At 35.4% G+C, this 23,892-nt stretch overlaps 1 protein-coding gene across 1 annotated transcript in view; it reads right to left on the bottom strand.

Moving 5' to 3' along the window:
- Positions 1-23,892, bottom strand: part of HFM1 (helicase for meiosis 1) — a 147,268-nt gene that overhangs the window by 92,329 nt on the left and 31,047 nt on the right. The window contains exons 14-19 of the mRNA XM_033197369.1: positions 9,365-9,408; positions 9,160-9,261; positions 8,310-8,455; positions 7,359-7,453; positions 6,557-6,690; positions 2,944-2,991 (exon numbers count right to left, since the gene is read on the bottom strand). Coding sequence (XP_033053260.1) covers positions 2,944-2,991; positions 6,557-6,690; positions 7,359-7,453; positions 8,310-8,455; positions 9,160-9,261; positions 9,365-9,408 — 569 coding nt within the window. The remainder of the gene's footprint in view (positions 1-2,943; positions 2,992-6,556; positions 6,691-7,358; positions 7,454-8,309; positions 8,456-9,159; positions 9,262-9,364; positions 9,409-23,892) is intronic.

Below are 23,892 nucleotides of genomic sequence, written 5' to 3'. Positions count from 1 at the left end.
TACCATAAGCTGAGCATGATTCTAAGCTCTATGTTTACAGCAGTTAACAAGATATGGTTCTTCTTTTTAGAACTTATATTTTACAGAAGACAACAATCAACATACAAATACATAATAAGATTTCATGTATACTATAAAGAAACATAAGGCTAAGAACCTATATAGAATGATTGTGTAGAATTTTAAATCTTTTAACTAAAGTTTATGTTTATTTCCTTTTCTTTTTCTTTTCTTTTCTTTGAGACGGGGTCTTACTCTGTTGCCCAGGCTAAAATAGAGTGGCAAGATCACAGCTCACTGCAGCCTCAACCTACCAGGCTCAAGCAATCTTCCCACCTCAGTCTCCCGAGTAGCTGGAACTACAGGCATGTACCGCCGCACCAGCTAAGCTTTTAAAAAACACTTTTTGTAAAGGTAGGATCTCCCTATGTTGTCCAGGCTGGTCTCAAACTCCTGAGCTCAAGCGATCTGCCCACTTTGGCCTCCCAAAGGGATTACAGGCATGAACCACCATGCCCAACCTATATGTATTTCTCATAACTGCTATATATTTTCATATAGAGTAAGGCTATCCTCACCCTAATTGTCAAAATAAACACATTACTTTTTCTAAAAACAAGGAAAACAATGATAACAACATCATAGAATCATTTTCTCTTCCTCTCAGTAAATTTAAGTAAGTGGATTTAAATAAGATACCACAGGAAGACCTCTCTAAAAAGTTAGTATTTGAACAGAGACCTGAATAAAATGAAGGTGCACACCATGTGAAGTATGCAAGGAGAGTTCCAAAAATAGGGAACAAAGTGTGCAAAGGACCTGATGTGGGAACAAGCTTGGTGTATTTAAGGAATAGCAAGAAGGCCAATTTGGTGAGAGTAGAATAAGAGAGAAAGTGACAAGAGATGTAGTTAGAGTAATAGGCAGGGAGATATCAAGCAGGATTTTGTGGGCTGTGGTGAAAGTTTGTATTTTATTCTGAGAGTGATGGGGAAGCTATTAGAGTATACTGGGCAAGAAAGTATAATCAAGTTTAGGAAACAGCATATACTACGCTAACGATCCTTCCTGAGCGATTTAAGGCAGATCTCCAAGGATAATGGCATGGCTCAGAAAATGCTGACCCAAAGCATTTCAAACTCAGTAAGACTGAGAGGACCTCAGAAACAAGAAGGTCACTCTGACCTTTCCCTGCCTTTCTGTGTGAAGCATGGTCATAAAGGAATTCTCTGACCTACTTTGTCTAAATTCCAAGACCCTCATTCCAGGGTATGGAATGGTCCTGCCTCATACCCATGGAATGGTCCCATCTCATGCCCAGGAAGAAAGAATGCTACACAGAGAGGCCAAGAAGAATCTGAACAAATAGGCCTTGTTAAGTTTTGCCCAGTTTATTAATATTAGATAATACCCTTTTGACCAGTCATGTTTCTCGACAACTATCCATTTTTTTTCATTAGACTTGCCATAGAAATACAGTTTTCCCTGGGTCTTTGGATCTTAATTTCTGAAGGCTCCCATGTCATATACAACTTTGATTAAATAAATCTGTTATGCTTTTCTCTTGTTAATCTGCCTTGTTACAGGAGTGTCAGCTGTGAACTTTGCAATGAATGAGGAAAAGATGTTACTTTTTTTTCTCTGCTACAATACCAAAACCTTAATATTCAGTTATATTTAGCTACTGCTGTTTATAAGGCAAAATTTTGCTAACGCTATAGTGACCAAAGATAAAGCAAATATGAGCTGTGATTCTGCTAATTTAACAAAAGATAAAACATTAAAGTTATCCGAATATAGCAATATATCTCTTGGACTGTCTAATTTCTTCAGTGTATTTGATCATTATTTTCAAAATATATGTTCAATTTTTAAAATTCCATTACAAAATTAATCAATACCTTGAAGATAATACAACTTATAATCTGTATTTCAACATGAATACAGCAGCATTATGAATATATGCTATTGGTTATGACCATGTTTTAACAACATATTTATTCTTTAAGCAAGACAATTTTACTGCTTTATCTCCGCATTTTTATTTGCCACACATGTAATACAAGTAGAGAATAAATTTAAATTGGCTAAATCTTTTTAGAGGATCTAACATTTTTTTCTTTTACTAAAGGGACAGTCTCAACACAATGAAAAGGTAGCAATTTCTAATCTGAATAAATGCCTAACAATATTTTATATTCTAAAAAACAAGAAATACTAGTTGATTAAATAACAAGCTGAGGTTGGATAGGAATACATCTTTGGCACAGGTTGGGATATGAAGCCCATAATCAATCTAGGCTTATATTTTTCAATTAAAATTAAGTAGAAAAGAAAAAATACATATTGGGCATGGTTGCTCACACCTATAATCTCAGTGCTTTGGGAGGCAGAGGTGGGAGGATCACTTGAGGCCAGGAGTTTGAGACCAGGCTGAAAAACACAGTGAGACCCCCTTTCTAAAAAAAGCTACAAAACTAACCAGTTGTGGTGGCTCACACCTATAGTCCCAGCTACTCAGGAGGCTTCAGCAGGAGGATCATTTGAGCTCAGGAGTTCAAGGTTACAATGAGCTATGATCACGCCACTGCATTCCATCCTGGGTGACAGAGTAAGATTATCTCTTTTAAAGAAAGAAAAAATACAGAGTGTGTATCTGTAAGCATATTTTCAAAGACCAGGGATGTTAGAAATAAAAGCCAAATAAACCAAGGTAACATATTATACAAAGAAAGATATTCTGATAGAATAAATTGATTAATTCAGCAAAAAAGTGTATATGCCAAGCTTTTTGTGTGAAAAAGAAATAGTTCACATTATTTTTCTACAGATAAGTTTCCTTTTTAAAAAATGATTTACAAAAGCATATTCTTACTTTCATAATAACTGAACTTTTTCACTAAAATATATAGAATCTAATTTTTGGAATGAAATGCACCTAACCTTGTAATTTTGCTTCAATTCCATCTTTGTTCAATCCAGATGCAAAACCTGCATGTCATAAAAATTTCCAAAAAGTAAAATAGAATTTAATTCATCTTTACAGGCTCAGTTGATACCCCAGTTAACTAGTGAAGAGTAGTCTAATTGAGTCTTATATAAGAAAAAAAAAAAAATCTCAGCTTATTGAATTCAAACAAGACTTAAATATCCATAGAAACAATGAACAGGAATATCATATTTTAACAAGAATGGTATGGAATAAATTTCCAAATGTTTTACACATAGCAAATATCATCAAGTGATTAATATATTCTAATGAACTTTCATTATAACATGAATGTTCCTAGGAAAACATATTTGGTAATACAACCATTTTGTGCTATTCACTGAAGTTGTAACTACACATACCGTTTAACACAATAATTTCACTCCTAGGCACATACCCACAGATATACATATACATGTGTATAAAAAGATATATATAACAATGTTCACAGCAACATTATTTAAAATTAATAATTTCCTTTCATCAAAAGATTTATATTCATATAAATGGAATATTTTCAAGAATAGATAAAGCTAGCCTGTGGTATGTAAGTCAGAATAGCATTGACTTCTGGGGGCAAATACTGACAGAAAAGGAGCATGAGGGAACATCTAGAAAATGTTCTATATCTTAATCTGGGCTGTGGTTACATGTGTGTATTATGTGTGTATAAACATATATATATAAAACTTCATTGACCTGTACACCTCATATTTGTGAAGTTTACTATAAGTGATATCTCAATACAAAAAAGTAACTACAGAAAATAAAATAACCACGAAAAGGCAGAAATGAAAATTAAAACATGAAAAGATATCAATATGCATATATAATATTGATAAAAATACACAAGTATACACCCAAAGGAAAGGCTGGAGAAACAAAATACGGCACTTTTGAACACTGTTGAAAGGTATATGAGCTCCTAACATAGCAATTTAGCCACAGGTATCAAATTTATAAATGCATATATCTTTGACACAGGAATTTCTTTTTTTTTTTATTATTATACTTTAAGTTCTAGGGTACATGTGCACAACGTGCAGGTTTGTTACATATGTATACATGTGCCATGTTGGTGTGCTGTACCCATTAACTCGTCATTTACATTAGGTATATCTCCTAATGCTATCCCTCCCCCTTGTCCCCTCCCCATAATAGGCCCCGGTGTGTGATGTTCCCCTTCCTGTGTCCAAGTGATCTCATTGTTCAATTCCCACCTATGAGTGAGAACATGCCGTGTTTGGTTTTCTGTTCTTGCGATAGTTTGCTGGCAATTTCATTTCTAGAGATTTATCATACAGATAAATTCATGCATGTAAAAAATGAAGGGATTTTTTGGCTACATTGTTTGTAATAGCAAACAATTAGAAAAAGTATAAATGTCCACCAATTGGGGATCGTTTAAATAGGTGATACATAAGTAAATGGAATATTATTTAGCTATTAAAAAAAGCTTCCAGCCAGGCATGGTGGCTCACAGCCAAAATCCCAGCTCTTTGGGAGGGTGAAGTGGGAGAATCGCTTGAGCCCACAAGTTCGAGACCAGCCTGGGCAGCATAGGGAGGCTCTGCCTCTACATTTTTTTTTTTTTTCAAAAGTTAGCCAGATGTACTGACATATGCCTGCAGTACCAGCTACTCAGGAGGTTGAGGTGAGAAGACCACTTGAGCCCAGAAGGTTGAAGCTGCAGTAAACTGTGATCACACCACTGGATTTCAGCCTGAGCAACAGAGCGACAGCCTGTCTCAAAAAAGTTTCCAAGACATACTAAGAAAAAAAGGAATGTCCAGAAGACTACAATAATGGAAGTTTAAAAAAAATATGACCACAAGGCCAGGCACAGTGGCTCATGCCGGTAATCTCAGCACGTTGGGAGGCCAAGGCAGGTGGATCACTTGAGATCAGGAGTTCAAGACCAGCCTGGTCAACACGGTGAAGCGTCGTCTCTGCTAAAAATGCAAAAAATTAGCCAGGCATGGTGGTGCATGCCTGTAGTCCCAGCTACTCAGAAGGGTAAGAGGGAGAATTGCTTGAACCTGTGAGGTGGAGGTTGCAGTGAGCCAAGATTGTGCCACTGCATTCCAATCTGGGCAATCAAGAGAGGCTGTCTCAAAAAAAAAAAATATGCCCACAAATTCTTTGATATTCTGCCCTCTGAGAGATGAACATAATCCCTCTCACCTTCGTGTGACCAGGACTCAGTGACTTGCTTCTAAAAAACCCAATAAAGCAGAAGTTATGATGTGTGACTTCAGAGACAAAGTTATAAAAAAGTACTGCTGCTTCTGATTTAGTCTGTCTCTGTCTCTCTTTCTCTCTCAATCACTCATCCTGAGAAAAATCAGCTGCCATGCTATGAGGAAAGATCCACCTGGGAAAAGAGTGAGGCCTGCCAACAACTGTGAGAAACTGAGGCCTCTAACTTATAGCTCTGTGAGTGAGACTACTTAGAAGTGAATCTTCAAGACCCAGGAAAGCCTTCAGATGACTGCAGCCCTAGCTGACATATCTTACAATCTAAGAAGAGCCTCTGACCCAGAGCTACCTAGCTAAGACAGTCCCAGATTCCTAACCCACATAAGCTGTGTGAGATAATAAATTCTGGTTGTTTCTAGATTATTTGGTTTAGGGTAATTTGTTAAAAGGAATGGAAAACTAATACATTATGCCACCATTTGTGTTTAAATGGTGGGAAAATAAAATTACATTTTCTTATTTACTTTTATATGCAAAAAACATTATTCAAAAAAGATATACCAATGATTACAGAACTAGGGGACAGAAAGGGGAGAGATGGGATGGAACAACTGTGTGGGTGGGGATATACATGGAAGAATTTTAGTTGTATATATTCCTTCACTTTATGATTTTTGAACTAAGTAAATGTATTACCTAGTTGAAATAGACATTTTTAAGTGATATGAATATTTATATATTCCTTTAATGTAGACTTATATTAATTACTCTTTGAGATCTGAAAGTTTTGAACCTCTGTGCATTAGAATGATACTTCAACGAGTCAGGCTTTAATTTGGTATTCAACAACCCCAAGTATAGGTTATTTTATAACCTATACCACATTAAAAAAACCCTCTGGAAGCCACATAACAAGATGTGGGTTAGCTATAGAAGCAAGATGAAAATTGTGGCAGCAACAGTAGTACTATATACTTTCATTTCTTATAAATTGAAAAATAAACAGTCATAAACTCAAAAAAGGGAGTAGTTGAACAGTAAGGACAGACAAAATTCAAAATGTTCTGTAACTTTAACTTATTTTCAATGATTTAGACATTTCTGTTATTTTTACTGGAGCTGAACTTTTTTCCACTAGGTCTATTTTTAATGGTGCTGATTTCAAATCTTGTTGAAACACTAGAAGTAAAACAGACTAAAATTTCTCAGTTTGTCTACTCTTGTCTCTAAAGGTATTTGGGACTGTTGCTATCTTTTGTTTTATTATCTATTAGTTTCTGTAATCTATCTATCCTGTAACTTATTAGTATAAATACAGGCCTAGCTGGCTTGAAAAAATTACTACTTTTCCAAGTCAAAGTAACAAACCATAATGAGATGGATTTTTCAAGGCTCTGATATAAAGCAAAGTTGATCGTATCCATTCCAAAGCAATATTCACATCCGTGATGGTATGCAGTACTACCTCTGCATTTAAATGCTCAATAAGATGTCTGTGCAAACTAATGAAAAAAAAAAAACTTTGCATTACGAATATGCAGTTCAATGCCATAACTCTTACTTTTTAACTTTAATAATATGTAATATACCAATTGCTACTTTACTAATTCATGAACTATAACTTAATTTCCAAAAACATAAAAGAAAACCTTAAGAAGTCAGTTCAACTTCTAAAAAGGCTTCAGATATATCTCTCTACTTTATGGTTATAGAACACGGATTACTGCTTTAACAAAAGTTGAAGCATAAATTATATCCTACTTTCTCCAAAAGAGAATACATTAAATACCTTACTAATAAGTCCCAGATTTCCTCTATTATTAAATTAAGATGTGAAAATATTTCTCCTTTATTACAAATTAGTAATTATAAATTTATATAATTTCATATATAAATTATAATCATAATTACTAAGGCTTTATTACAAATTGGGGTTTGTTATAAACAAGAACACATGCTTGTCAAGAAATACCACTGAATAAAATGACTACATTTTAAAAAAATGATTAAATTCCCTAAAATGACACAAACTATCTAGTTAAATTGTTGAAAACTTTACAGAAAATGGCCTTAAAAAAATCTCCAAACCAAATTTCCTTTTGATATTTTAAAAGGAAATAAAATAAGCTATATCAGCATTACTATCTTTTTGGAACATTTTTTGTATTACCTGCTTTCTACGGTGTCTCTACAAGCTAACATCTGAATGTACTTGTCTTTTGTGCTTAATCGAGTCATGATAACTGCAGTAGCTGTAGTGTCAAACTGGGGAAAAACACAAACAGAAATTTAGTGAAGAAGAGCACATCTTGGTACCAGTCCTCTGCAAAAACTCAAGACTTTCATTTTATATTAAACAGTCTCCTTGTCTGAAATAACACTTTGAAAAGACCTTTAAAATGCTCTCACTTTGTTAACCTAAAAATTAATTTAAAAACCTTCCAAGAGTATAGCTGTAAATATCACTTTGGTTTCAATGTAACATAATTTTGGCAATGTTAAAATCAAAACAAACTCTGGTAACTGCATAAAAGTTGTAAGATTTGGTATAGTTTACATATAATCTGATTTACTCCATGAAATTATAGAATTGTATAACATAATATTTACAAATGTTTTGAAAATATACTCTTCCTGATGCTCCCATAATAGCTATAAAAATGACTTATTCATGTACTTGTCAGAGTAGGGTATGTTTTGAAATGTATTTGGGCTGACTTTTGTCATAATGCCTGGGAACACTATTAGCATGTAGTGCTAGGACCTAGGGATGTTACATGTTCTGTAATGTGACAGCCCTAAACAAGGAAAACCTGTTCCATCCAAAATCCTGAGTACCCCCATTCAGAATAAAAAAACAAAACAAAACCAAAAAGACCTTTAAGAGTATACCCATTCAGAAACCCATCCCTTCATCAGCCAGTGCGAGCTTAGACAGAATGAAGGAAGTATGTCCCAGTTGGTGAGGCTTGTTTTACTTTTATTCCTCCATGAAAGGTAAATTTTCTCTGCTATACTACTTTTAAGCCTGATATAATTATGACATGTTAATCAAAAAATATACCATTTTTTTGTTTTTATCATATTTTTAAGTATAAAAAGCAAAGTTATTGTCACTTACTTGAGGTCTACCAGCTCTACCAATCATCTGTAGAATATCTGTTTCACTGTACTCTTCAAACAGTCCTCCAGCATAATGCATTGTAGATTTTATAACTACTAGGTGAGCAGGCAAATTTACTCCCATAGCTAAAGTACTGGTAGTAACTGCATCAGATTAAGACATAGTAATTTTGAGCCATTTAACTTTATTGCTTCATAAAGACTTTTTAATAAAAGACATTCCTATAAATGTAATAAAATCTCATATATAAGAAATTTAGGGGCCGGGCGCGGTGGCTCAAGCCTGTAATCCCAGCACTTTGGGAGGCCGAGACGGGCGGATCACGAGGTCAGGAGATCGAGACCATCCTGGCTAACACGGTGAAACCCCGTCTCTACTAAAAATACAAAAACTAGCCGGGCGAGATGGCGGGCGCCTGTAGTCCCAGCTACTCGGGAGGCTGAGGCAGGAGAATGGCGTAAACCCGGGAGGCGGAGCTTGCAGTGAGCTGAGATCGGCCACTGCACTCCAGTCCGGGCAACAGAGCGAGACTCCGCCTCAAAAAAAAAAAAGAAATTTAGAAAAGAAAGAAAAAAGAACATTACAATCTAAAATAGTAACACACTTTAAATCCAAAAACCTATTAAATTCTTGTTTTTCAAATTACACTACGTCCAATAATATGACAAACAACTAAACATTGCCAAAGAATTTACTGTAGCATCTACATGCATAGGTAACCACTTAATTCTAGATTCTCACAAGAAAAGAAGAAAGAAGCAGAATACTTGAGCTTTTCCTTTTTTTCCTCTTAAAAATAATTTTCCAAAATATTTTATAGCATCCACAAGAAATATGTTTTACTTACAAAGAACTGGTAAATCTCCAACAGTAAAAGCTCCCTCAACTACTTTTCTATCTGACAGCTCCATACCAGCATGATGATAAGCGGCACCATCTTTTAAGATATCTGTAATAAAAATATATCAGCTGTTACTATTAGTATTTTATCAATAATTGGCACCTCTCATCTATATGTGAAAATGCTATTCAAAAATTATCTCTAAACCTACCTCTCAGTTTTGAATCTCTTACGGAATATGCATACTTCTGTAACCTATTTAAAAATACCATAAAATTATTTAGTTACTCCCAGTAACATTAGAGGACTCTGAAAGTTTATTAATTATTTTAAAACTTAGAGATATCAAAAAATTTTCACAATATCATTATCTAAAAACTATTTTAAGAAGTAGAAAATATCCAACTGACATATTCAAAAGTCCCCAAACTTATGAGCTGTAATATTAAAGCTCACTTTTAAACCAAGCATTTGGAAAACTCACTTCCTCCAGGAAAAAAACATAATTGGTGATTAACAAGTCAGAATATAAGTCTACTCTCATGATTTGCCTAAAAAAATTGTAAGAAGTAACAATTTCTAAAACTACTATATCACTAGTAAGCCAAAAAAAAAAAAAAATAGAAATAAACAATAGCTGTTTCCAGTGCTCTGAGACATGGCATTTAAAAAAACTAGGTTGGCCGGGCGCGGTGGCTCACGCCTGTAATCCCAACATTTTGGGAGGCTGAGGCAGGCAGATCACGAGGTCAGGAGATAGAGACCATCCTGGCTAGCACAGTGAAACCCCATCTCTACTGAAAATACAAAAAATTAGCTGGGCATGGTGGCAGGTGCCTGTTAGTCCCAGCTACTGGGGCAGCTGTGGCAGGAGAAAGGCATGAACCCAGGAGTCAGAGCTTGCAGTAAGCCAAGATCGTACCACTGCACTCCAGTGAGAGACTCCATCTCAAAAACAAAAACAAAAACAAAAACAAAACTAGGTCAGGAGGAAGCAAGATGGTCAACTAGAGATGGCTAATGCTCATCCTCCACACAAAAAAGAGCAAAACAATGAATAAACAACTAACTACATTTTGACCAGAGTGACTAAAGGAAAGTGCCTCTCTACAAATTTGAAACAGGGGATTATTCCACTAGTTGTGCAGATATCAATACAGGGACACAAGAAACATGAAAAAAAGAAAAAAAAAAAAAACAGAAAACACAACAGCACCAAATGAACACAATAATTCTCCAGTAATGGATTCCAAAAAAAACAGAAATTTGCATATTTCCTGAAAAGGAGTTCAAAGTAATAATCCTAAGGAAACTCACTGAGATACAAAAGAATACAGATAGACAGTTCAATGAAATCAGGAAGACAATTCATTATCTGCGTAAGAAAGTCATTCAAAAAGTACCAAATAGAAATCTTGGAGCTAAAGAATTAAATGAATGAAATCAAAAATAGAGAGCTTCAATAGTAAACCAAAACAAGCAGAAGAAAGAATCCGTGAAATGAAGTTAGGTTTCTGAAATAGCCTAGTCAGAGGAAAAAAAAAGAAAAAAGAACAAAAAAGAGTGAAGAAAGCCTACAGGACTTATGGGACACCATTAAGCAAACAAGTATTCATATTATGGAGGTTCCAGAAGGAGAAGAATGAGGAAAATGCATAGAAAGCTTATTTAACAAAATAATTGCTGAAAACTTCCCAAGTCTTGGGAGAGATATGGACACCCAGTTCCATGAATCTCAAAATCACCAAACATGTTCAAACCCAAAAAGGTCCTCACTGAGGCACATTATAATAAAAATGTCAAAAGTCAAGGACAAAGAGAGAATTTTAAAAGTAGCAAAAGAAAAGTGTCAAGTAATTTATAGGGGACTCTCCATTAGACTATCAGTGGATTTCTCAGCAGAAACCCTGCAGGCCAGGAGAGCACAAGATGATACAGTCAAAGCCCTGAAAGAATACAATATTGCCAGTAAACAATACAATACAATACTGTACAAAGCAAAGCTGTTCATCAGAAATGAGGAGAAATAAAGTCTCTGCCAGATAAATAAAAACTGAGGAAATTCACCACTAGACCTGCCTTATAAGAAATGATTAAAGCTGTTCTTCTACCAGATACAAAAGAATGATAATTAGTATCATGAAAACATATTGAAAGCATAAAACACACTGGTAGATGTAAATGCAGAGTCAAATTCAGAATCTGCCACCACTGTAATGGTGATCTGTAAGTCTTTCAAATCTCCAGTATGAAAGTGAAAAGTCAAAATGGTCAAAAATGTAGCTACAATGAGTTGTTAAGGAATACTGAATATAAAAAGATGTAAATTATGTCAACAAACATAAATTGTGGGGGGAGGGCAAAAATCTAGAGTATTTGTATGTGACTAAAGTCCAGTTGTTATCAGCTTAAAATAGTCTATTATAACTATAAGATATTTTATGTAAGCCTTGTGGTAACTGCAAAGCAACAAGCTACAGGAGATACAAATGAGAAAGAGAAAGGAATCAAAGCTTAGCACTACAGAAAAACAACAAATCACAAACATACACAACAAGAGGAAGAAAGGAACAACTGATCAACCAAGCAATCAGAAAACAATTAAAACTGCAGGAGTAAGCCCTTATCTATCAATAATAACCCTGAAGGCAAATGAATTAAATTCTCCAATCACGACATACATTATCTAAATTGATAGGGAAAAAAAAAGATCCAAATATACGCTGCCTACCAGAGATCTATCTTAGTTATAAGGACACAGGCTGAAAGTTAAGGGGTAGAAGAAAATATTCTATGTAAATAGTAACCAAAAGAGAGCAGGGGGGCTATTCTTACATCAGTTAAAATAGACTTCAAGTCAAAAACTGTTACAAGAGGCAAAGAAGGTCATGATTTAATGATAAAGGGGTCAATTCATCAAGAGCACATAAGAATTGTAAATATATAAGCACCCAACACTGAAGAATCAAAATATATAAAACATTATTAAAGGACATGAAGAGAGTGATAGACAGCAACACAATAATAGTAGGAGCCTTCAATATCCCACTTTCAAAAATGATAGATTAACCAGACCAAAAGTTAACAAAGAAATACTGGACTTCAATTGTACTTTGAGTCAAATGGACCTAACAGACAAATACAGAACTTTGCATTGAATAGCAGCAGAATGTATATGCTTCTCTAGTGCATATGAAACATTCTACAGGACAGATCATACATTAAACCACAAAACTAGATTTAACTATTTTAATTAATCTAAATTCAAGATGATTGAAATCATATGTAGTATCATTTCTGACCACAATGATTTCAATATGAAATTAGAAATCAGTAACAGGAAAAATCTTGAAAAAAATCACAAGTACTTGTAAACTAAACAACATGCTCCCAAACAATCAATGGATCAAAGAAACCAAAAGGGAAATTAAAGAAATCTTGAAGGCCGGGCGCGGTGGCTCAAGCCTGTAATCCCAGCACTTTGGGAGGCCGAGACGGGCGGATCACGAGGTCAGGAGATCAAGACCATCCTGGCTAACATGGTGAAACCCCGTCTCTACTAAAAATACAAAAAAAAAAAACTAGCCGGGCGAGGTGGCAGGCGCCTGTAGTCCCAGCTACTCGGGAGGCTGAGGCAGGAGAATGGCGTAAACCCGGGAGGCGGAGCTTGCAGTGAGCTGAGATCTGGCCACTGCACTCCAGTCCGGGCGACAGAGCGAGACTCCGCCTCAAAAAAAAAAAAAAAAAAAAGAAATCTTGAGACAAGAAACAATGGAAAGACAACAGACCAAAACCTATGAGATGCAGCAACAGTGGTTCTAAGAGGAATTTTGTTTGTTTGTTTGTTTTTGAGACAGACTTTCACTCTTGTTGCCTAGGCCGGAGTGCAATGGCACGATCTCAGCTCACTGCTACGGATGCCTCCCGGGTTCAAGCGATTCTCCTGCTTCAGCCTCCTGAGTAGCTAGGATTACAGGCATGTGCCACCACGCCTGGCTAATTTTGTGTTTTTGGTAGAGATGTAGTTTCCCCGTGTAGGTCAGGCTGGTCTCGAACTCAAAAGGAAATTTTAAGCAATAAGGGTCTACATTAAAAAAGAAGATGCTAAATAGACAGCCTAACATTATACCTACAGGAGCTAGCAAAAGAACAAACTAAATGCAAAGTTAGCAGAAGAAAGGAAATAATAAAGATCAGAAGAGAAGTCAAATAGAGAACAACAACCAAAAACATATAGGAAATGATCAATAAAACCAAGACTTGGTTCTTTGAAAAAACAAACAAATATTTAGCTAGACTAAGAAAAAAAAAAGAAGAAACAAATAAAATAAAAATGAAACTGCAGAAATTACAACAGATGCCTCAGAAATTAAAGAAATCATAAGGGACTATTAAGAACAATTATATATTAATACCAACAAATTGGATAACATATAGGAAATGGACAAACTCCTAGAAAAATATAACCTGCTAAGTTTGAATCAGGAAGAAATAGAAAGCTTAAACTGACCAATAACACATAATGAGATTGAAGTAGTAATGAAAAATCTTCCAACAAGGAAAAGCCCAGAACCAGATAGCATCACAACTGAATTCTACCAAACATTCAAAGAAGAATCACTACCAATACTTCATAAACCATTCCAAAAAAATACAGCTAGAGGGAATAGTTCCAAACATATTTTGTGAGGCTACTATCACTTTGATACTTAGGCCACATAAAGACACTACAAGAAAACTATAGGCCAGTATCTCTGATGAATATTGATGCAAAAATCCTCAACAAAATATAAGCAAACTGAATTCAAGAACACATCAAAAAGGACTATACATCATGGCCAAGTGGATTTATTCCTGGCAAGAAAGTCTGGTTTAATACATGCAGATCAACCACTGTGATGTATCACATTAACAGAAGGAAAGATAAAAAACACAAATCATCTCAATTGGTACAGAAAAAGCATTTGACAATAAGTTCAACATCCTTTCTTGATAAAAATCTCTTAACACACAGGCATATAAGGAAAACTTCTCAACTAACATAACAAAGGCCATTTATGAAAAATCCACAGCCAACATCATAATCAATGGGGAACAATGGAAAGCTCTTCCACTAAGATACAGTACAAGGCAGGGATGCCTACTCTCAATGCTTCTATTCAACATAGTACTGGAAGTACTAGCAAGAGCGATCATATAAGAAAAAAATAAATAAAAGGAATTCAAATTTGAAAGGAAGAAGTAAAATTATCTTTATTTGCAGACATTACCTTACATGTAAAAAAAGTCAAAAACTCATTAAAAAACTTAGAACTAATAATTCAGTAAAGTTGCAGGATTCAAAATCAATATACAGAGATTAGTAGCATTTTTAAACACAAATAATAATTTAACTGAAAAAGAAATCTAGAAAACAATCCCAATTATAATAGCATCAAAAAATAATATGCTCAGGAATAAGTTTAATTAAGAAGATAAAGATCTGTACACTGAAAGCTATAAAACAATGGTGACAGAAATCCAAAACAAAAATAAATGGAAAGATATACTGTGTTGATGGATTGAAAGAATTAACAGTTAAAATGTCCATACTACCCAAAGAAGTACATGTTCAATACAATCCTTATCAAAATTTCAATGGCATCCTTCACAGAAATAGAAGAAAAAAATCATAAAATTAGTCTGGAATCACAATAAACCCTGGATAGCGACAGCAAAACTGAGAAGGAAAAGAAAGTTGGAGGTACACACTTTCTGATTTAAAAGTATACTATAAAGCCACACTAACCAAAACAATATAGTACTTGCATAAGAACAGAAACATAGACCAATGGAACACAACAGAGAGCCCAGAAATAAGTCCAAAGATACACAGTCAACTAATTTTCCATCCGGGCACCAAAAGAAATGGGGAAACAATTGTTTCTTCCATGAATGAGGCTGGAAAAACAATTTCCAAATCCAAAAGAATAAAATTGGACCCTTATACCACACACAAAAATCAACTCAAAAATAGCCAGTTTAGAGAGGAACATAACTGATGTGATGGAGCTGAGAAACACAACACGAGAACTTCACAATGCAGTCACAAGTATCAATAGCAGAATAGACCAAGTGGAGGAAAGAATCTCCAAGCTAGAAGATTATCTTTCTGAAATAAGGCAGGCAGACAAGAATACAAAAGAAGAAGAAGAAAGAAGAAGAAGAAGAAGAAGAAGAAAGAAGAAAGAAGAAGAAAGAAGAAGAAAGAAGGAGGAGGAGGAGGAGAAGGAGGAGGAGGAGGAGGAGGAGGAAAAAGAATGAACAAAACCTCCAAGAAATATGGGATTAAGTAAAGAAACCAAAATTACAACTAACTGGTACCTAAAAGAGATGGGGAGAATGAAACCACATTGGAAAATATACTACAAGAGAACTTCCAGGAGAACTTCCTGAACCTAGCAAGACAGGACAGCATTCAAATTCAGGAAATGCACAGAACCCCAGTAAGATACTCCACACAAACATCAACCTGAAGAGACATAATCATCAGATTCTCCAACATTGAAATGAAAGAAAAATATTAAGGGCAGCCAGAGAGAATGTCAGGTCACTACAAAGGGAAATTCATCAAACTAACAGTGGATCTCTCAGCAGAAAACCTACAAGCCAGAAGAGACTGGGAACCAATATTCAACATTCTTAAAGAAAAGAATTTCTAACCCAGAATTTCGTATCTGGCCAAACTAAGCTTCATAAGCAAGGAGAAATGAGGTTCTTTTCAGAGAAGCAAATGCTGAGGGAAGTCACCAGGCCTGACTTACAAGAGTTCCTGAAGGAAGCACGGAATATGGAAAGGAGAAGCCATTACCAGCCACTACAAAAACACACTGAAGTACACAGACCAGTGACACTATGAAACAACCACATGAACAAGTCTGCAAAATAACCAGCTAGCATCATGATGACAGGATCAAATTCACGTGTAACAATACTAATCTGAAACTGTAAATGGGCTAAATGCCCCAAATAAAAGGCATGGAATGGCAAGATGGATAAAGAGCCAAGACCCACTGGTATGCAGTCTTCAAGAAACCCATTTCACATGCAAAGACACACACAGGCTCAAAATAAAGGGATGAAGGAAAACTTACCAAGCAAATGGAAAATAGAAAAAAGCAGGGGTTGCAATCCTAGTTTCTGACAAAATAGACATTAAACCAACAAAGACCAAAAAAGATAAAGAAGGTCATTATGTAATGGTAAAGGGATCAATGCAACAAGAAGAACTATCCTAAATATATATACACCCAATACAGGAGCACTCAGATTCATAAAGCAAGTTCTTAGAGATCTACAAAGAGACTCAGACTCCCACACAATAATAGTGGAGACTTTAACAACCCATTGCCAATATTACACAGATCACTGAGACAGAAAATTAACAAAGATATTCAGGACCTGAACTCAGCTCTGGATCAAGTGGACCTGATTGATAGCTACAGAACTTTCGACTCAAATTCAACAGAATATACATTCTTCTGAGAGCTACATGGCATGTACTCTAAAACTGATTACATAATTGGAACTAAAACACTTCTCAGCAAATACAAAAGAATGGAAATCATAACACACAGTCTCTCAGACCAGAGCACAATCAAATTAGAACTCAAGATTAAGAAACACACTCAAAACCACACAACTACATGAAAACTGAACAACCTGCTCCTGAATGACTCTTAGGTAAATAATGAAATTAAGGCAGAAATCAAGAAGTTCTTTGAAACTAATGAGAACAAAGAGACAACATACCAGAATCTCTGGGACACAGTTAAAGCAGTGTTAAGAGAGAAACATATATAGCACCAAATTCCCCCATCAAAAAGCTAGAAAGATTGCAAGTTAACAACCTAACATCTCAACTAAAAGAACTAGAGAATCAAGAGCAAACAAACCCCAAAGCTAGCAGAAGACAAGAAATAACGAAGATCAGAGCTGAACTGAAGGAGACAGAGACATGAAAAAACCCTTCAAAAAAAATCACCAAACTCAGGAGCTAGTTTTTTGAAAACCTTAATACAATAGATAGACTGCTAGCTAGACTAATAAAGAAGAAAGGAGAGAAGAATCAAATAAACACAATCAGAAATGATATGGGGGATATCACCACTGAACCCAGAGAAATACAAACAACCATCAAAGAATATCATAAAGACCTTTACGCACATAAACTAGAAAATCTAGAAGAAATGGATAAAATCCTGGACACATACACTCTCCCAAGACTGAACCAGGAAGAAACTGAATCCCTGAATAGACCAATAATGAGTTCTGGAATTGAGACAGTAATAACTAGCCTACCAACCAAAAAAAGCCCAGGACCAGAAAGATCCACAGCTAACTTCTACCACAGGTAGAAAGAAGAGCTGGCCCCATTTCTACTGAAACTATTTCAAAAAATTGAAAAGGAGGGACTCCTCGCTAACCCAGTTATGAGGTCAGCATCATCCTGATACCAAAACCTGGCGGAGATAAACAAAAAAAGAAAATGTCAGAACAGTATCCTTAATGAACACTCATGCAAAAAGCTTCAATAAAATACTGGGAAACTGAATTCAGCAGCACATCAAAAAGCTTACCCACCATGATCAAGTTGGCTTCATCCCCAGGATGCAAAAGTGGTTCAACATACACAAACTAATAAATGTGATTCATCACATAAACAGAATTTAAGACATTATTACCTTGATAGATGCAGAAAAGGCCTTCGATAAAATTCAACACTCCTTCATGTTAAAAACTCTCAACAAACTAGGTATTGAAGGAACATACCTCAAAATAATAAGAACTATATAGCCAATAACATATTGAATGGGCAAAAACTGGAATCATTCCCCTAGAAAACTGGCACAAGACAAGGATTCCTCCCCTCACCATTCCTATTCAACATAGTATTGGAAGTTCTGGCAAGGGCAATCAGGCAATAGAAATAAAGCATATTTAAATAGGAAGAGAGGAAGTCAAATTATCTTTGTTTACAGATGACATGATCCTATATTTGGAAAACCTCATCTTCTCAGGACAAAAGCTTCTCAAGCTATTAAGCAATTTCAGCAAATTCTCAGGATACAAAATCAATGTGCAAAAATCTCTAGCATTCCTATAGCCAACAGCAGGCAATCAGAGAGCCAAACCATCTATGAACTCCCATTCACAATTGCTACAAAACGAATAAAATACCTAGGAATACAGCAGCTAAGGAGGAAAGTAAAGAAACTTTTCAAGGAGAACTACAAACCACTGCTCAAAGAAACCAAAGTGGATACAAGCAAATAGAGAAACATTCCATGCTCACAGATAGGAAGAAACAATACTGTGAAAATGACCATAGTGCCCAAAGTAATTTATACATTCAATGCTATTCCCACTACACTACCATTGACATTCTTCACAGAATCAGAAAAAAACTATTTTAAAATTTGTATGGAACCAAATAGCCGAGACGATCCTAAGCAAGAACAAAGCTGGAGGTATCATGCTACCCAACTTCAAGCTATACTACAAGGCTACAGTAACCAAAACAGCATGGGACTAGTACAAGAACAGATACACAGACCAAAGGACAGAATGGAGAACTCAGAAATAAGACCACACACCTACAAACATCTGATCTTCAACAAATCTGACAAAAGCAAGCAATGGGGAAAGGACACTCTATTTAATAAATGGTGCTGGGAGAGCTGGCTAGCCATATGCAGAAAATTGAAACTGGACCCCTTCCTTACACCCTGCACAAAAATTAACTCAAGATGGATTACAGACTTAAATTTAAAACCCAAAACTATAAAAACCCTATAAGAAAATACCCTTCAGGCAACACCCTTCAGGATACAGGCACAGGCAAAGATTTCATGATGAAAACACCAAAAGCAATTGCAACAAAAGCAAAAATTGACAAATGGCATCAAATTAAAATTAAAATAAGGAGCTTTCATTCAGCAAAAGAAACTGTCATGAGAGTAAACAGACAACCTACAGAACAGGAGAAAATTTTTGCAATCTATCTATCTGACAAAGGTCTAACATCCAGAGTTTACAAGGAACTTAAACACATTTACAAGAAAAAAAAAGAAACAACCCCATTAAAAAGCAGGCAATGGACATGAACAGACACTTCTCAAAAGACGACATACATGTGGCCAACAAACACTATGAAAAAAAGCTCAATATCACTGATCATTAGAGAAAAGTAAATCAAAACCACAGTGAGATAGCATCTCATGCCAGTTAGAATGGCAATTATTAAAAAGTCAAAAAACAACAGATGTTAGCGAGGTTGCAGAGAAAAAGGAATGCTTTTACACTGTTGCTAGTGTAAATTAGTTCAACCATTGTGGAAGACATTGTGGCAATTTCTCAAAGACATATAACCAGAAACACCTTTTGAGCTAGCAATCCCATTACTGGGCATATACCCAAATGAATATAAATTATTATTTTATAAGGCTACATGCACAAATATGTTCATTGCAGCATTATTCACAATAGCAAAGACATGGAATCAACCTAAATGCCCATCAGTGATAGACTGGATAAAGAAAATGTGGCACATATACACTATGGAATACTACACAACCATAAAAAGGAATGATAACATGTCCTTTGCAGAGACATGGATGGAGATGGAAGCCATTATCCTCAGCAAACTAACACGGGAACAGAAAACGAAACACCACATGTTCTCACTTATAAGTGGGAGCTGAATGATGACAACACATAGACATATGGATGGGAACAACACATACTGGGACCCGTTGGGGAGGTTGGGGAGGGAGAGCATTAGGAATAATAGCTAATGGATGCTGAGCTTAATACCTAGGTTCTGGGATGATTTGTACAGCAATCCACCATGTCACATGCTTACCTATATAACAAACCTGTACATCCTGCATATGTACCCTTAAACTTACAAGTGGAAGGAAAAAAAAAAAAACATTTAAGAATGGCCAACAGGTATATGAAAAGGTGTTCAACTTCACTAATTATCAGGAAATGTAAATTAAAACCACTATATTACAGACAACAAATACAGGTGAGGGTGTGGAAAAAAGGGAATCCTAGTACACTGTTGGTGGGCATGCAGATTGGTACAGCCATTATGGGAACAGTATTGAGATTTCTAAAGATATTAAAAATGGAATTACCATATTACTCAGTTCTTCTCTGGGTATATACCCAAACAAGAAATCATTACCTCATAAAGATATCTGCACTCCCACATTCCTTGCAGACTGTTCATAATACTTAAGATATGGAAAAACCCTAAAGGTCTGTTGATGAACTAATGCATAAGAAAAATGTGGTATGTGTGTGTAGTACACACACACACACACAGACACATCTGCACGCACACACACACAATGGATTATTCAGCCTTATAAAAGAATGAGATTCTGCCATTTGCCACAACATGGTTGGACCTGGAGGACATTGCTAAGACACTAAATGAAATAAGCCAGTCATAGAAAGAAAAATATTGCATGTTCTCACTCATATGTGAAAGCTTTTTTAAAAAAGTCAAATATACAGAGATACAGAATAAAATAGTAGTTATCAGAGGCAGGAAGGGTGGGAACAGGAGAAGAAATGGGGAAATGTAGGTCAAAGGATACACAGAAAAGCAGATACATAGCATGAACAAGTCTAGAGACCTAGTGTACAACATGAAGACTACAGTTAACAAAATTGTTTTGGATTAGGGATTCCTGTTAAGTAGATTTAGCTGCTCTTGTCAAAAAAATAACTATGTGAGATGAGAGCTATATTAATTTGCATCACTATAGTAACCATTTTGCTAGCTATATGAACCACATAACATCATGTTGTAAACCTCAAATACGCCATATAAAATTTACTTTTTAAAAAGAACTAGGTTAAGTTAAAAGAGAAGAGGAAGTTAAGAAAGTGTGTTGATAATTTGAAAATGAATTCTGGGTACATTAAAAGATTTTGGAAGTTGGTAGGCTTGGTTCTTAAGTATATAAAGACATCTAGTATTTTTCTATTTCATTGTTGCAGATATGACACTAAGACTATTTTTATGGTAATACTCATGACTTTTTTAAGGATTCATAATGGAATGAAGGAAAGAGGAAAGGGCATGTTACTATTAAGTACAAACTTTGCTACTCTCTGTTACGTATCTTAGAAATGTTGCCTATATAATCATCATAGAAACACTGTGACATGATTGATTCTCACATATACAATATTGATTAAGAAATTGAAGTTGAGAGAAGTTAAGTAATATGACCGATTGTATGCAGCTAGTAAAAGTAACAGCACTGTAATTCAAATCTGACTCTAACTCCAGTATGTTCCTAGAAAAACAACAACAACAAACAAGAATAAACAAGGAGATAAAGAAAAAATAAGGGGCAAAGACTGAAGAAATAAGAGAGTTAAAGGAGAGGGAAATTTTCATTAGTAATTAGGTAAGAGTAGGAAATGAGAAAAGGAATTAAGATACATGTTTGCAAAAAAATGATTATCTGAAACAAAATTAGGAAATTTGTGTGCAAGAGAAATAAGGGAGTGGATGAAATGTAAATTAGTTTTAAGGGAACTTAGAGTGTATTTCAATTCCCCTGGTCACATAGACGAGTTTAGCTCAAAAATGTTAATTATTATGTATTCACCTTAGGACACCACCTATTTCTATGTGAATGATGCCGCCATTGCACAAAGAATTCCATAAGTCTTTCAAAACTGCCTTCAGAGTTAAATTTATGAGCAAGAAAACAAGCCTCATTACTTGATCCCCACATCTTGTTTCTGACAAAAAGTGGTATGATCCAACCTGATCATCTAGCTTATTCACCTAACAAGTAGAAAGCTTCAAATTGTTTATAGCTACTTACAGTCTCTCTACCCTATACCTACACTTTATTAAAAATCCCAGTTTGCCTTTATTCTATTACTAGTTTTATAATGAACTGGTCAATGTTTTTGAAACCCCATCTTTGTTTTAAAAACTTAGAAAATTAATAAGAATGCTATAAAACTACATGCAGTTGGTATAAAAATTATTGATCATTATTTGATGGCATTCTTATCTTATTAGCAATAATTTCACTTTCTACCTTTCTATCTACTTCTCAGACTTCATCTACTTTTTGGCTGTGAGCTCTTTGTTGATTTTTCTCATTCTGTCTTGCTCTCTACTGTTTCTTGTTGCTTAATCTTGCTTTGTTGATGTGTATTATAAAACAACTACTCTACATGCTTCACACCCTAGAGTTTTTCATATGGTAGTAACTAAGAAGATCAAGTTAAATCCTTTAACTGGAAGGAAAAGTGTCAAAATAGTATCTAGAGGGTGAGTAAGTGGCTATGTTTGTAATGCTTTACTAGACTATCTTTATAGTCTACCTTTTCAGTGGATTAAAAAAAAAAAAAAAAAAGAATGTAAAGAAGACTAAATTGGCTCCTCTAGGCTTGCTACATGTCTTTGGTTGACAAGCAACCAGAGGTGGTGGCAAAAGAACAGAATGGTAACTGGAAAGCTGATCTGACCCAAAGCAGAGAGAAGTATATTCCCCCACCATACAAAATCAGGCAGAAAAATAAGTATCTGCCTATATCCACATGTCCAATTTTAGTCTGAGGTCTACCACTAAACATATTTACTGATTTCCAGGAGTTATTAACAATAATAATAAGTTAATGTTCATTACATAGTAATCATGTACTAGCACTCCGCTGAGACCTTCTGCTATAATTTGGATGTTGTCCATTTAAATCTTACGCTAAATTGAAATCCCCAGTGTTGAAGGTGAGGCCTGGTAGGAGGTGAATAGATCATGGGGGCAGATCCCTAATGGCTTGGTGCTGTCCTCACAACAGTGAGTGAGTTCTTGTGAGATCTAGTTGCTTAAAAGTGTATGGCACCCCCCAACCCCTGCTCCTGCTCTCACCATGTGAAACACCAACTCAACCTTTGCCTTCTGCCATAACTGTAAGCAGCCCAAGGCCTCACCAGAAGCCAAGCAGATGCTGGTGCCATGTTTCCTGTACAGGCTGCAAAACTGTGAGCCAATTAAACCTCTCTTCTTTATAAATTACCCAGTCTCAGAAATTTCTTTATATCAATGCAAGAATGACCTAACACACCTGCTAAGATTGAGTGGTAAGCAGGACGAACATGAGTCCCCCTTCCTGAAGAAGTTGATAATCTAATGAATGGAAAAGATATTAAAATAATTATTAAACAAAAGTATATTATAATTACAGTGAGTACTATGAAATAAAGTACAGGTTGCTTACAAAAGTAAATACAGGTAAACTGATGACTATGGAATACTGATATTAAAGTTTAGACATGAAGGATAAATAGGAGTTAGGTAAAAACCATTCCAGTAAAAGAAAGCATGATGCAAGATGAGGCTGTACAGAGTAACAGTTTGGTGTATTCACAGAACACAGAGGTCAATACAGCTTGACCGTGGTGAGTAAAGGGGGAGAATGGTCATGATAAGTCTGGAGAATTGGCTAGGCATCACATTATATGGGCTATTGCAGGCTACACTAAGGATTTAGCATTTAATCCCCAGGACAAGAAGAAGCTATTAAAGAGTTTTAGGCAGGAAACTGACATTTAGATTTGCAATCTCACAAAATCTATGCTATGCAGAGAACAAAGCGGGATAAGAGTGTGTGTGTGTGCAGTGATTAAAGAAAAGGATACAGCCTATGCAAGAG

Source organism: Trachypithecus francoisi, unplaced genomic scaffold, assembly GCF_009764315.1.
Source record: "Trachypithecus francoisi isolate TF-2019V2 unplaced genomic scaffold, Tfra_2.0 Lachesis_group5, whole genome shotgun sequence".
In the NCBI taxonomy this organism is placed as follows: domain Eukaryota; kingdom Metazoa; phylum Chordata; class Mammalia; order Primates; family Cercopithecidae; genus Trachypithecus; species Trachypithecus francoisi.
The sequence above is the reverse complement of the archived record's forward strand: the minus strand, read 5'-3'. Positions and strand labels throughout refer to the sequence as shown.